This window comes from Aptenodytes patagonicus, chromosome 2 (assembly GCF_965638725.1).
Source record: "Aptenodytes patagonicus chromosome 2, bAptPat1.pri.cur, whole genome shotgun sequence".
Taxonomy (NCBI): Eukaryota; Metazoa; Chordata; class Aves; order Sphenisciformes; family Spheniscidae; genus Aptenodytes; species Aptenodytes patagonicus.
The window spans coordinates 151,504,477-151,518,264 of record NC_134950.1 but is presented as its reverse complement, the minus strand read 5'-3'; the positions used below and the strand labels follow the sequence as shown (position 1 = coordinate 151,518,264).

General features: G+C 43.0%; 1 protein-coding gene across 1 annotated transcript in view; it reads left to right on the top strand.

Annotated features, from left to right (window-relative positions):
• The first annotated feature begins 1,747 nt into the window (after positions 1 to 1,747).
• Positions 1,748 to 13,788, top strand: part of DNAJC1 (DnaJ heat shock protein family (Hsp40) member C1) — a 123,794-nt gene continuing 111,753 nt past the window's right edge. The window contains exon 1 of the mRNA XM_076331677.1: positions 1,748 to 1,927. Within this exon, the coding sequence (XP_076187792.1) occupies positions 1,763 to 1,927 (165 nt within the window). The 5' untranslated portion in view covers positions 1,748 to 1,762. The remainder of the gene's footprint in view (positions 1,928 to 13,788) is intronic.

Genomic DNA, 13,788 nt, shown 5'->3' with positions numbered 1-13,788 from the left:
TCAAGTGGGAGAAGCATTTTTTAAGATGGTCAGAATGAACAGTTAAGTGCTCCTTTTTGAGAAGGGTGAATTAAAGAGAGTCCACATCAGACACTGCTGGTTAAATTATCATTTCCCGGCAAATGGGTTTAGGTGTCTTTTCGGAAAACAGAGCCAGAGGCAGAATCATGATCCTAACAGCCCAGTGGGCATGCATATGGGATATGGAAACATGAGTTTAAATTAATATTTAAATAGTTTATACAAAAGGGAACAGTTTCAGTAGAAAAGAGTACCTAAGACTACTCTATACTTTATGAGTTGGAAAATTGATAATGGTTATGTTGGATCAAGTCCTTATTCTGAATCAAGCAGCGTGTATTTTAAAGCCACATCTTGCTGTTCCCATGGAGTATGCGAGGCAGTGCTCTGCTCTGCAAAGATTTTGTAAATAGTCCCTAGCTCCTCTTGGGTGAATTCAGGTGCACGTAAGATTGGCATTTGGGATTTTTTTAAATTGGAAAAACTATTTTCTGAACTTGATTCAGTTAATGGATATTTCTGGGATGTGTGAAACTGTCTTTTCCTAAAAAGAAGATTCTCATAGTGGGTTATTAACCAGGCCTAGCTTCAAGGGAAGAAACAGACGGGGTGTTCCAAGGAGTCTGACTGTACCAGAGAAAAGTGATTTAATGTTGATAATTTGTATTGTTAAGCCATTAAGTCTCCACCTAATTTCTCATCTAGCATTCATGCTTGACATTAATTTAAGCAAGGAAAGAATGAAAGGTCCAGTGAAAACAGCTTAAAAGTCGAGTTGATGTTGACACAACATGCTGGAGTGCGTTTACGGTAAAACAGGTTACAATAATCAAACCCGTCCTCGAGGAGTTACTAAGCCCAACGCATTGCTAAGGACGATCTAGCGCCTCGGGGCACCGGGGGCAGCGATGGCACCACAGCCACCGTGGCCCTACACAGGGGCACCCCGCGGGAGCTGCTTTAGTCAGTCAGCCGCTCCTCCCGCGGCGCTTTCCCTCCAGCGGGCACCGGCCGCGCCAGCGCGCAGGACGGACACGGTTACCCCAAAACCTCCCTGGCGCCGCTGACCCCGAGGATGCGCCTGGTAACGGGGTCTGGGGCAGCGGCTGCCGCCCCTCAGGGCCCCGCTTCCCGGCGGAGGGAAGGCTGCTCGGGGCGGGGTCCAGCGGGCCCGCTCCCGACCGCCGGGGGAGGTGTGTGTGGGGGGATTACCCTCGGAGGGTTACCCAGGGTGACAGGGGGCCGCGGAGGGGGCTCCGGCAGCCCCGGGGAAGGGCGAGGGCGCTGCGCGGCGCCAGGAGGCGGAGGCGGCGAGCAGGCTGCGGGGGGGGAGGAGGAAGGCGGAGGCAGGCAGAAGGGAGAGGGGGAAGGGCCGGCAGGCGGCGCGGGGCGGGCGCGCGAACCCCGCCGTCCGCGCGGGGAGAGCTCGCGGCAGGGCCCTGCGCGCCGCTGCCGCTCCCTCGCGCGCCCGGCCAGCCGGCCGCGGGCACCCCCTTCGCCCTTCCCCCCGCAGCCCCTCGACTGCGCGAGCGCCAGCGGTTGCCGGGGTACCCGACGTCACAGCCTGCGGAGGCGGCGATTGGCCAGGCGGAGAGCGCTCTCCCCCCGCCGTGGGACTCGTCGCCGGCGGGGCCGGGCCTGTCTCTTTTCCTCTCAGTGTGGAGCCGCCGCCGAGGCGTGCGCGGCCTCAGCGGTGCCTCCCCGCCACGTCCTCGCCGCCACTGCCGCCGGGGCGGGGGTCATGGGCCGCTCGCGGGCCGCGCCGCGCCTCCGGCTGCTGCCGCTCCTGGCGCTGCTGGCGCTGGTGGTGCCGCGCGCCCGCGCCTGGGACAGCGGCGACCTGGAGCTCTTCGACCTGGTGGAGGAGGTGCCGCGGAACTTCTACGACTTCCTGGGGGTGCAGCAGGTGAGCGAGGGGCCGGGCCCCCCCGCCCGCCCGGCGCGGGCCCTGAGGCGCGCCTCCCCCGCCGCCCACTGCCCCGGTCCCTTCCCGCGGGCACGGGCCTCGCCTGTCACCGCCGTCCCTGCCTCCGCCGAACATGGCTGGCTGGCTCCCCCTTCCCCCGCCCCCCCTGCGCTGCCGCCGCCCGGGTGCTCCCCGCGGCACACGGGCGCTGGGCATACCGCCGGCCCCTTGCCTTCTCGCCTGGCGCTGTCATCCGCCTCCTGCCCTGGCATGCGTGCGGCTGTCCCGCTCTGCCGCTGCAGTCCGCCCCCCCCCCCCCCCCCCCCCGTGCCCCGGCTCCCGAGGCTCAGGGCAAGGCTCCTGTCCCTTCCCCAGCCTCTTCCTTCCCTCTGCAGGGGCTCCGCTCTCCTTCAAGTGCTGTTCTATTTTTTTTGCCTTCTGGCCCCACCATAAATCAACCCTCCCTCTCCCGCTGTACCTTTGTGTGTTCCTACTGCCTGTTGCTCTTCTGCATATATCTCTTTTTCTCCAAATGCATCTACAGCTAGAAGAAGTAGCTCGTGGGCTTCTCCCACTTCCCATACATATCCTGAGTATGGCTGTTTCTCATCTTTCCCTCATTCTCCGTAGCGGCTGGTTCCTTATCTTCTTAAGATTGTGCATCGCCATGTGTTGCGGCTCCTGTTTTCTCTCACGTGTGCCACGTGGTAGACTGTGACCCTTTGCCATGGTAATGGCTTGTAGGTTGTTATATTTGTTTACTTTCCATGTATCTTGGTTATTGTGCATGGTTTTCACCTCTGTTTGCTAGGCAGCACTTAAGATTATCTCAAAGCATTTATTATGCACCTTCGGTTAGTTTTCATGCATGTGTAGTCAAGACAGGAACTCCTGTTTGGAACAATTTTACTCCATGTTTCTTGTGTATGTTTTAGATGTGGTTGCTGGTTTCGCTGCCACTTGGTGTCTTCAACTTGTGTCACTTGTCCTGGCTCCCACTTGATGGCCTTCCTCATTTCTAGATGCTCCGCTCTGTGTATGATCTCGCTTGATCTCTTTTCATGCATCTTAGCAATCTTCTTTTTGTCTCTTTCTTCTAGTTAGTATTCCTCTCCTCAATAGTTAAATATGCAATTCTCCATAATCTGTTACGTCACCCGGAGTCCCCAAAAGACATTTTGTTCTTTGTCTCCTAGCACCTCTACGTTCTGGTGAGTGATCCCGCTATTTGAATGGCTTCCCTGACAACCTTAAAGTTTATTCTGATGCAGTTCTTGTAGTTTTTGAGAATAATAGCTGTATTTTCAGGTGCATTTCATTAAGGCCATGTCTACAAAGAGAGGGAAGGTGTCTGCAATATGTAAGGGTCCTGTTTTGGAAACTGCCAGCTGTGGTTGTTAATAATGGGGGATTCTGAGTCAGTTTTCTCTCTTTCTTTCTTTTACTCCTTCTTAAGCATCTGGTGTTAAATACTATGGAATACCATCATATATACAACACAGCAAACACTGCTACCTAAGTTTCACTTTCATGAGCCTAAAAATCTAGGTTTTAATTCCTCAAAGGCAATTTTAGTATATAGTATATAATGTAGGGATACACAATTTTGTTTGTTTCAATTAGTAATGTTCAGATCTGGTATGCAACTCTTTGTTAATATCTTCCATGTCCTTTTTCTAGGGCTGAATCTGTACCTTGCACAATAAGTTTAGCAAAATATAATGTTACTTTTAGCAAGAAAATGTTGTGCTACTTCACACTTCTACTCTACTTCTAATCTTAATGGAGAACTTGAATGACTTGTAATGTGCAAGCAGCAAAAAAAGTTGGTGGAAGTGCAACACAAATGAAAGGAAGTTTTGTTAGTTATAAGTATATGCTAGTTGCTCATAATGTCATTATAGCCAAGACTTGAAGTGTAAATAGTATTAGATGCTTTGCACATGCAGCAGAATATACCGGTGAGTATAGTAATAGAGTATACAGTGTTGGTGTTGAGCTTCAATAGAAATTTTTAAGCATTGGAAGATGCTGTATAGGTTTACAGGTTCTTCCACACTGTATCCTTTGTCCCTGCTGCTTGCTTCTCCAGCTCTGACCTGTACCTGAAGCTTCAAACAAGATACTGAAGCAGGGTTCTGTCTTGCCGTGACTCACTAGGTTGCTGCAGCAGTTTAAGTTACCTATGAGAAGGGTAACTGGTCTTGTAACGGGGTCAAGGGAAGTGCACAAATCTCAGGTGTGCTGTATCCTACCTTGGATGTCTTAACACAAAGCTGCCTTCTACCATAACGTTTCTATGTGCTGTTTGCATGTTTCTTCAGGTTTTCTGCTATTTTTTAAAACTATGGTTTAATGGAGCTTACTGGGTTTTTTTGTATGTCACTATTGTTTTAGTTGGGATGCCTTTGACTAGAATGCTGTGATTAACTTTTTGTAGTTCTGGTGCTAGTGGTATTATTCCCTGTGCTCAGGTGTTTTTCTTGGCATTTTAGCACAAGAGGGACAGAGTGTGTGTGACAATGGCCTTTGTGGCCATGCCTTTGGACTGTTTCATGATCTTTCGTTCATCAAAACTTGCTTTCCCCTCCTCCTCCCTTCCCCCCCTCCATATTCTTCTTGGTGTTCATTGCTTTGTATCGTGTCCTGATAATCCCTTCTTCCTTCATGTACTTCTGGGGGAGGGAGTACTTCTCCCTTATGCAGGATGTAACTTCTGCATCTGAGATACGGATGCTCAACCATGTTTGTTAACAGTAGTATATCAGGGCTGCCAGATTTTTTCTAAGCATGTCATCTTGTGTTTTGAAAAAATACAGGGAATGACTCCAATGCTTCCTTAAGGCATTAAAGCAGCTTAGGTTTTGATGGGAGAATTGTGGTACCAGCTGCTTGTTGAACCTCATATGCGATGTCAGAAGCTGATGTTGACCTCAACTGACAAGGTGCAGAAGGCGTTGTGGGAAGTCCTGTAGCTCTCTGGCATGCTTTGATGAAGTCTCTGGCTGCTGGATTTTTCCCTGGGGTTGGAGAGAAATGATAACTTTTTTTGTTTTGTTGCTAGTCTACACTTGCAGGAGTAAGGGTTTTGTGTTTTGTGTTTTTGAGGGCCTTGAGGAAGCCTCTTGGTGTTGTCAGGTAACTGTCATCCAGCATTGGCAAGGTGTTAGGTTTGAAGCTGCTCTAGAGTTTTCCAAGATCCATGACTGAGGAAGAGGAGGATCTAATGAAAGCGAATTTTGTTGTGAATGTGGAATGACAGAGGAAGAGTAAGATTTTGACTGTTTTGGCTATTAGAATAACTGTCCTTAGAGCTTGACTTCAAGGAGGGGTTGGCTGAGAAACCTACAAATGTTCACAGAATCACTGAGGTTGGAGGAGACCTCTGGAGGTCATCTTATCCAACCCCAAAGTGTTAGGGCTGAGCACCTAGATTAAGAAATACCTGATATTTATACAAGGACACAATCTATTTGTTAATCCATCAGATCGAATGGTAGCATAGCATATATAAGAAGTTTTGCATTGTTGTGTTGTTACTATTGCTGTTTTGAACAATTTGGGAATTGCTCTACCTTCCTGTTTCTTTGGTTATTCTTAAATTGATGATGTGATTAACTTGAATGGCTCATTTCAAACATTGCTGTTCTCAAGAAGTTTGACCTAGCAGAATGAGGAGATAAGATAACCTTTGGCTTGAGAAAAGATGACATTTCCATGTCCCCCAAGTGGTTACTGAAGTTGTGTCCAAATGAAGAAAATAGAATCATAAACTCTTGACAGATCAGATGTAATAATCATTCCAGTAATCACTTCAGTATAGCCAGTTTCAAACTGACAAAGGTATCGGGACCAAATAGTATTAATCTAAAAACTCAGATGAAGTAGCAGAATTAAACCAGAGGCTATGCAGACTCAGTAATAAAATTACCCTGTTACCTGAGAATGAGAACATGCAAATGTGATGTCAATTTTTTGGAAAAATTCCAGGAAGGTCTGGGGAGCTACAAGCTTGTATGGTGGACAAATGAACTGATGAAGTTAATTTTATAATCTCTTACAGCTTTCAATAGCTGATACCTGCATAAATATGATATGCTCTGGATGAATCAACTAGGCATCACTTGAACCTGTGAATCAAACCTGAATCAAATATGCTTTTGATTATGACTGTTTGTATGGCTTCAAGGGAATTACCTGCTCCTCTACTCTTTTTGGCTTGCAGTAAGGAAGGCAATACAGGCCTCTGAATGTCTTTTGAAACTTTGTGATACAGTTCTTGCATACAAAGGATCTGATCAAGAAATTTTTAGGAAACATTGTTTGTTTGTGAAGATGTGTTAAAATGCATGAGCTGTGTTGCTAGAATTGGCCTGTGCAGAGCAGTACGTTATATATCAGTTAGGACCAAGGAATTTCTGAGTTAGCTTTGGCTTCTACTGGTAATTGGATAAGGGAACAGGTTTGTATTGAAAGTTCTGCTGCGCCTGTGCAGTATATGAAAGCAAACATGGAAAGTTTCTCCAAGTGCCTTTCGAGGTAGTAGAAGAGGCCCTGGGAGCTCAGGTTCCTGAGGGAGAGTTAACACATGGGTGGGGCTTGCTGGCCAACACTGTGGATAAATATATAACCCCTGAAAAATGTTGAGAGAGATATTTTCTTCAATATTGGCTTATGCCTTCCTTGTGGCACATGAGATTTATTTTGAACCAGGCTCTAATCCATTCATGTGGCTTTACTGTGGAGAACTAAGAGCATTGTATCCATGTCATTGCTAGGCGATGGGTTTGTTAGATGATGCTGCAGCACAAAGTCAGAACTGCACGTACAGAACCTGATTTTGGTCCTACAGCCTGAGAGACACTGGTATGTTAGTAACTCCAAGAAAGCGCAAGACGTGAAAACCAAGGAGTCAGATTTCTTTGGCTGCAGGAAGCCACAGCCCCTCTAGATGAGCTGGATGTATTTGGCTAATAGGCTCCTTTCAAGAGCACTGAAACAGAGCACCTGTGTGTACCTCGGCAAGTAGCAGGGTCTGACAGGGTTGCGTCTGTAGAATGCAATGTTTGGTGCTGAGGAATTGGTGTCCATACTGTTTGCACTTCAGGGATTTTTTTTTTTTTTTTTTTAACTAATTCCAGGCTGGCTGCATGGACTAAATGCCCGGTTGTGTCAAAGTGTGCTGTTTGCGCTTCTGGTTTTACATCTTACAGTTCAGTTCTATCCAAAAGGTATCCGGTTCATCTACTCCAGGACTGCTTCATGATACGCAGTCGGTGGGTACAATAAGGAAGTTTGCTTTACATGTCCACTCCTGATCTGCACTAAAAAAATTGAGGTAGATGCACCTTTAAGACTATAGTTTATAATAAATGGCTGACGCTGAATTTTACTTCTTGGCATTGCCCTGTAAGAACCTTACCAGGCATGAGCCCCATGACAAATTGTGTGGCTTTTATGGTATTATGAGGCATTATGGGAGACTTAAAATTCTCAGTAATAGGTTTTTGCATAGTCTGTTTTATGCAAGTGCATTGACTGATGATATGCAGCGTGTACATCACTGCAGTTCTGAAGTTGTGAATTCCTATGTTATATAAGTAAAGTTCTTGGACATAAATTCAGTAACCTGTTTTTCAGAAAGAATGGCAATCTCTGAAGCTGTCAGTGTTATATCATCTGGCACTGCCATAGTTCTGGCTTTGAATGGGTCATTGTCCAGGAAAAAAAAAATCTAAATAAAACTATTTTTGCTGTAGAGCTTTTTGCGCACTTTGAGTACACAGAGTGGTCCCCTCAAGTGGTAAGAGACTTGTGAGGGAGAGCTGTATCTATTCAAGGAATGCTCTCAAGTCCTCAGCGAGAACAGCCTACCTGTACCCATACAGATCTTCTGTCTTGCCTGGCAGGCAAGGTGCACATAAGGAGGACAAGGAAGGGGAAATAAGGAGGGATAGCCCAGAAACTCAGCAGTTTGTTTCTTCTTCCCAGTTACAAGCTGGATCACACTCCAAAGACTTATTTTGGTTGCTCTTCTAACACTTAAGGCTGTTCTCCTCCTTGCTGCCTTTTAAGGTTAACATACGTGGGTGCAGTGTTACTAAAATCATGGAGTGTGCATCATCTGCAAATGTTTTGGAGAAAGTCTAGGTTGGTAATACTGCTTTGGTCTTCCAAGCTTTGGAAGTATTTTATCTAGTGAGATAGAGCTTCACACACATGCAATTACAACATCACTTTTTCAGATGATTGTGTCAAAATTATGAGCTGTAGGCTTTTCTTGCTTTGTTTTGTAAGATTATTTTGCTTTTGCATGACAAATAGGGTATTTGCTGTGACCTTCGAAAGTCTTGTGCCGTTAAGTGACGTGGAGCCATGTAGCAGCTTGATATCTCAGTTATTCATGTTTGAGGAATCAAGTTGTTGGGCTAGTGATTAAACATCATGTCTAACGTTCTAAACATGTTTCAAGATTGTTTTCTACTTCTTGTTCAAAATATACATTAAGCAGGTCCAGTAGTTTTGGAAGGTGTTAGGTTTTAATGCATTGCCAATAGCAACACCATAGTTCTCAGTTGGAAAGATGAAATATGTTTCAACTTTCTTGCTCCAAACTGTCAAAAATAATTAACTTCTGTAATATATAACTAGGTGATAGTAGTAGCAGACCTTTATTTGGACAGTGAGGGATCTTAGTAATTCCTGAAACCGTACATTTCTTTTTAAGTGATGGATGAGGGAGGGGTTCTTCAAAATTGTTTTTTTGACTTTAAGAATTGGCTCCTGTTATGGCAGTTACAGCCAAAAAAGCCCCCCAAAGCCCCAAAATATACTATCAACATTGAGGCAGTAGACTCCATTGCACTAGTTCAAACAAAAATAGCATTAGAAAATACAGATTTGTTTCTAGTGGCTTTAGCTGTAATCTCAGTTCATTCTATAAAAGTAATTGTGTGTTTTTTCTCAGTATGTTATTGAGACATAATTCTGCATCCCTTCATGGTTTTAAGCTTCATATTTGAGTCTGTTACTTATAAGTTATACATGGAAGTGAGATTTCCAGCAGTTCTGGAAACTGCTTTTCATAAAAAATGTAAATTATTAAAATTGTGTGAAGTCATTGTTGAGATTATTCACTTGGATCCTATAGAACAAAGTTCTTCCGGACTATAGAATAGTTTAATTGCTCACAAGGGTCACCACAGAGAAGCACTTATGATAACTGCTCAGATTTGTAACTGAGGATGGTGCAGGATATGGGTTTTCATGTGTGTGTGTTGTTTTTGTTTTGCCTTTTTTTAACAGTGCTGAACTTCCAGGTAAGCTGCTGATACATAATGTTATCCATTCTGTAAGTGCCCTGACACATATCATGTATGCATAATGTTCCCTGATGGTTTTGTTCACAATTGCTGCATTTAAAAATGATCGAGACATCTAGACTTGTAAAACTTGTATTTTCCATAAAAATGGGTTTTCTGTATTGTTTCCTATTAAATTTCTGCTTGGATGTTGTCCAAGGAAATCCAGGGTTTTTTTGCTTTCATTGTAGCTCCTTTCTTAAAGACACAAAAGTGTTTCAGAATCTACCATTATAAGTAGCTTTAAAGACATTTACTGTTAACTTTCCCTGACAATTCATTCATATAATACTTTCTTGATTTCTTTCAGATTATATTTTTCTTTTTTCTTGATGTGTAGAAGGACATATATCAATAGGAAACTACTATGTTTGGGAACCCAAGGGAACTAACAGTATGCAAAGTGCTGTGAAAAGGATAAAACAAGCAGTCTTGATTTTTTTTTTTTTTCCTTCTTTTCCCCTGTCTGCAGCAGCAATAATGTTTCAGCTCTTCCTCTCTATACTTCCCACTTCACTAATCCTTTAAGGATGTATCCATAATAGCTTGATCTTCAAATTGCAGAAATAAAAAATGGGCTATTTTTCTTCCTAGAAGTTCTGTGTTTGACCTGTAATTCACTGAAGGGAGTGACCAATTTCTTGGTGAGGAATGGTAGGTAACCTGTGCTGGTGGCCTCTGGTGCTTACACAAGGCTGAAAGTTTTATGCTTGTTTCAAATTCATCTCCTTTGCTGAAGTTCTCATGTATGCACCTATGTTGGTATCTAAAACAGCCACATAATTAATCTAACACTGAGTTTTGTAAATGACTTCCCAGTGGGCTTTTTACTACTTGACTGCTGTGGATTGTGGTCGTCATGTTTGTAAAGTTGTGTAAAGAAAAATCTTAGAGGCAGCCTTAATTTCATTCTGTTGAATGATAAACCTTTTATGCTCCATCTAGAGTAATTTTACAATTAACACTAACACAGTTTTCTAATCAGATCTAGAGAAAACTATAGCTTTAAGGGAGATATTTGGAGGTATCTGTGGTGCTATTTTAAATTTAAGCACTTGGTAAAATTTAAAAAATAAAATGAAAATTCAGCACATAAAACGTTCCTTAGTTGGATTGGTGCTCCTTGTGTTCTCAGCAGAGCCAGTAACAAAGAGCCTGTGGTGCTGTTGCACAGCTGAGCCAGTAAGAATGAGAGTATAAGCGGTAACAAAGGGTTTTTCATCTATGAGAATAGGTCTGATATTAAAATGAATAAAAGGAGGAAACTAATGTATATCTGAAATGTTTTGGTTTTCCACAGCATCCTAGTGGGCTAACTAAATTCATGGGGCATATGAAAACCTGCAGTTTTGCTTTTGATTTGCTTGTTCGTGTTCATGCTTTTGCTTAGCCGTATGCTGTGTCCATTAAAAGTCGTCTTCTCTCAATTTTGGGTTGCTAAACAGTAGTGTATTTTTTTTTTCCTGCAGTTTAAAATTGTTTTTCCCTAAATTATGAGGAGATTTGGGGTTTCTGGGTTCCTTTTGCTTCTTGTTTGTTTGTCTGTCAGCCTGGTTTAGATGTTACTAGCTCTGTATAACAGTGATTTGTAAACAATCTTATGTATGTGGCAATGTGTTGTACACATGGTGTATGTTACAGTTATGCAAACAATAACACAGTTTGAATGTAACACTTTAAAGCAGGGTTGTGTATTACTGGGCTCTCATCTGATGGATTGCTTAAGTGCAAATTTCTTAAATGACCTGGCTCGCAGGCCTTACAAACTGTTCTTGATGTCAAACAAACAAGTGGTGGAATGAAAAGAGAAGAAAATTCATAAGCAGTCCATCATCTCTGCTAGATCTGAAATTCTTCCTCCTCAGTGTTAACGTGGAAAGCTTGCGGAGAAAACCAGAAGATGCATAGGAGCTGTTGAAATAAAGTCACTCTGCAATCATTCTCTGACTAAAGAGAGAAGGAAGAACTAGGGGAGTCTTGCTTTTATACAGAGACTGTAATTCTGAAATGCTGCTGTCTCCAGCACTGTAAAGTGCTTTTGCTTGTTGAAGGAAGCATTCAGTGCTGATGAGGACATGAGAAAGCCATGAAGTAGCCTTATTGCACTGATTTGGAGTGAATAGCTTCTCCTTTAAGGGGCAATAATTTTTACCTACACTTGAAAATATTGCGAATGATTCTGTAGTCTGATTGATCAATGTTTTGTTAAATTTCAAACTGATTTAGACTAGCTTTTATATTTAATAATCACCATTTCATAGTCAGTGATTCCTACAGTGTTCTTTTATGGGATATAAATGCTGTAATGGGAGAGTAGAAGAGCTGTATGCCACTTAATTTTGTGACAGTTTACAATCATATTAGTAATTGCTTTACTGGACATTGTGTCTAACAGTGGCTACTACAATGTTACAGTAGGAAAAAAAAAGTCTGTAAAATTTCATCCGATATGGAAGTCTCTTCCCATTTCCTATTAGGAATTATTTAAAATCTTATTCAATGGAAAGGAAATCTTATTCAATTCAAGCACTTCTTTCAGTTGATTAAAAATTCGAAATAAACTTGTTGTCCAACCTGAGTCTACCTATCTGTTGAATAGAAAGTATTTCTTCTGTCAATTTGTAGCCTGTGTGGTTTGTAGTTTCTGTTCTACTGAATATTTTCCTCTTTATATTTCTGCTCCAGTAGCTTTTCAACACTACAAGCTAACATTCAAAACAAAATAGCAAATTTGAATGTTGGACTGTATCTGTTGAGAATAGTATTTCAACAGTTGAAATACAGATTGAGGGTATCAGCCAGTCAGTTGTCTCTTGCAACTTACAATGGTGAAAGAACAAACCTCTTTTGTACATAAGGTAGGTACTACATTTAAAAATTAGGTATAACTGACTTACATTCATGTTCAGTTACACAGTACAGAGTTCCCATGCTGGAGTGCACCAGTAGTCCATTTAGTAAATCTTCTTGGTCTTTTGTGTTTTCTGGTGGAGTAATACTAGGTGCTTAACCAGAAAGCTGTGTTAATTTTGAGGGGGGGAAAAAAAAAAGCAATCCTCTGTGGACAGATAGAGACTAACCTATCAATGAGTTACTGACTTGCTAATTTCCTCAATCATGATGATTTATGCCTTTCACACACTGATACTTACCTTTCTTACCTACAAATGGATATGATTTATAGACACCTTAATTTTCAGGTGGAGGTGCAGACCACTGGTTAGTGAACTTAGATTTAAGGACAATAGCTGAAGTAGATCAGTAGCTTACTGGTTTCCAGGGCCCTGTGATTCACTGGTTGAAAATCACTATCTATCTCCGTGTAGTTAGATATTCTTTTGATCGCTGTCTCTCTGCGGTTAGATATTCTTTTGGTCACTGGAGATACCTATTCTGTTTTCTTTTTAAATTGTTCTCTTTTCCTCGGTGGTGTCATGCAGTATGGCTTCTGAAGAGGATTTATTTTTTGGTAATCATGTATCGGTTAAAAAAAAAATCACATTATTTCTTAAATGTTATTTGCAACACTAAACACAGTTGCTCGTCTTGATTGCAAATGTTTAATAGTAGTCTAGTATTGTGTCGCAAGCAATGGATCCGGGTGTCTGTGAGGGCCTGTTTCCATTCCCTAGTCATCTTGGTCTCCAGTTCGGGCACCCCTCCATGTCATCCACAAGCTCCTTGGATGCCTTCAAGGAGTGCTGGATGCTGTCAGTGTGCTCAGGCTGGTTTCCACCCTGGTTTCTTATTATTTATATACTTCTGTATAACCCTTGCACTTCTTTCTTAAATAAAAATAATAAAGCCAGTGGCAATAGATGGTGTTATTTGGGGAGAGCATGTGAACCTAGCCATGTTTTGCAGTCCATTGTACCTCTCAGCCTCCACACTTTTTGATCAGTAATGTTAAAAGGTGCGTTCCTGGTGGTGCCTTTCAGTCAGCTGGTGCTGTACAGTGCGTTTGGAGAACTGTCAGCAATGTGTCTTGGATCACTTAATGATTTGTAATTGCCAGCTCCAAGCTCTGCTCTGTGTAGGCAGCATTTAAGGCGACAGTCTTACCTGCGCTGAATCTTCTCTCACTTTTTTGCCAGATCACTTGGTTTTGCATTCCCTTGCCAGTGTCTGGTATCTACCCAAAACATATAGTGTCACCTATGAACTGTGAGATTTCGCTGCATGCTCTACTCTTCAGGTTGTCAATGAAAGTGCTGAATAAAGCCAGTCCCAGCACCAATCCCCCAGCAGGAGACCTTTCAGCTGCCTATTCTCTGCCCTGAAAACTGGCCGTTAAACCTTGCTTTTTGTATCCTGTTCATTAATTTTCTATTTGTAAGACTCTCTCCTCCCATCCTGTGGCAAGTTAGTTTCTTTGATAACCTTTGGTGTGGAACCTTGAGCTTCTTCAAAATTGGGCTGTACTGTGTCTACTGGACCTCCTCTCTCTAGCCTTAGTGATGCACTCCGATGACTCGGGTGGGTTGGTGAGGCAGGGTTTCT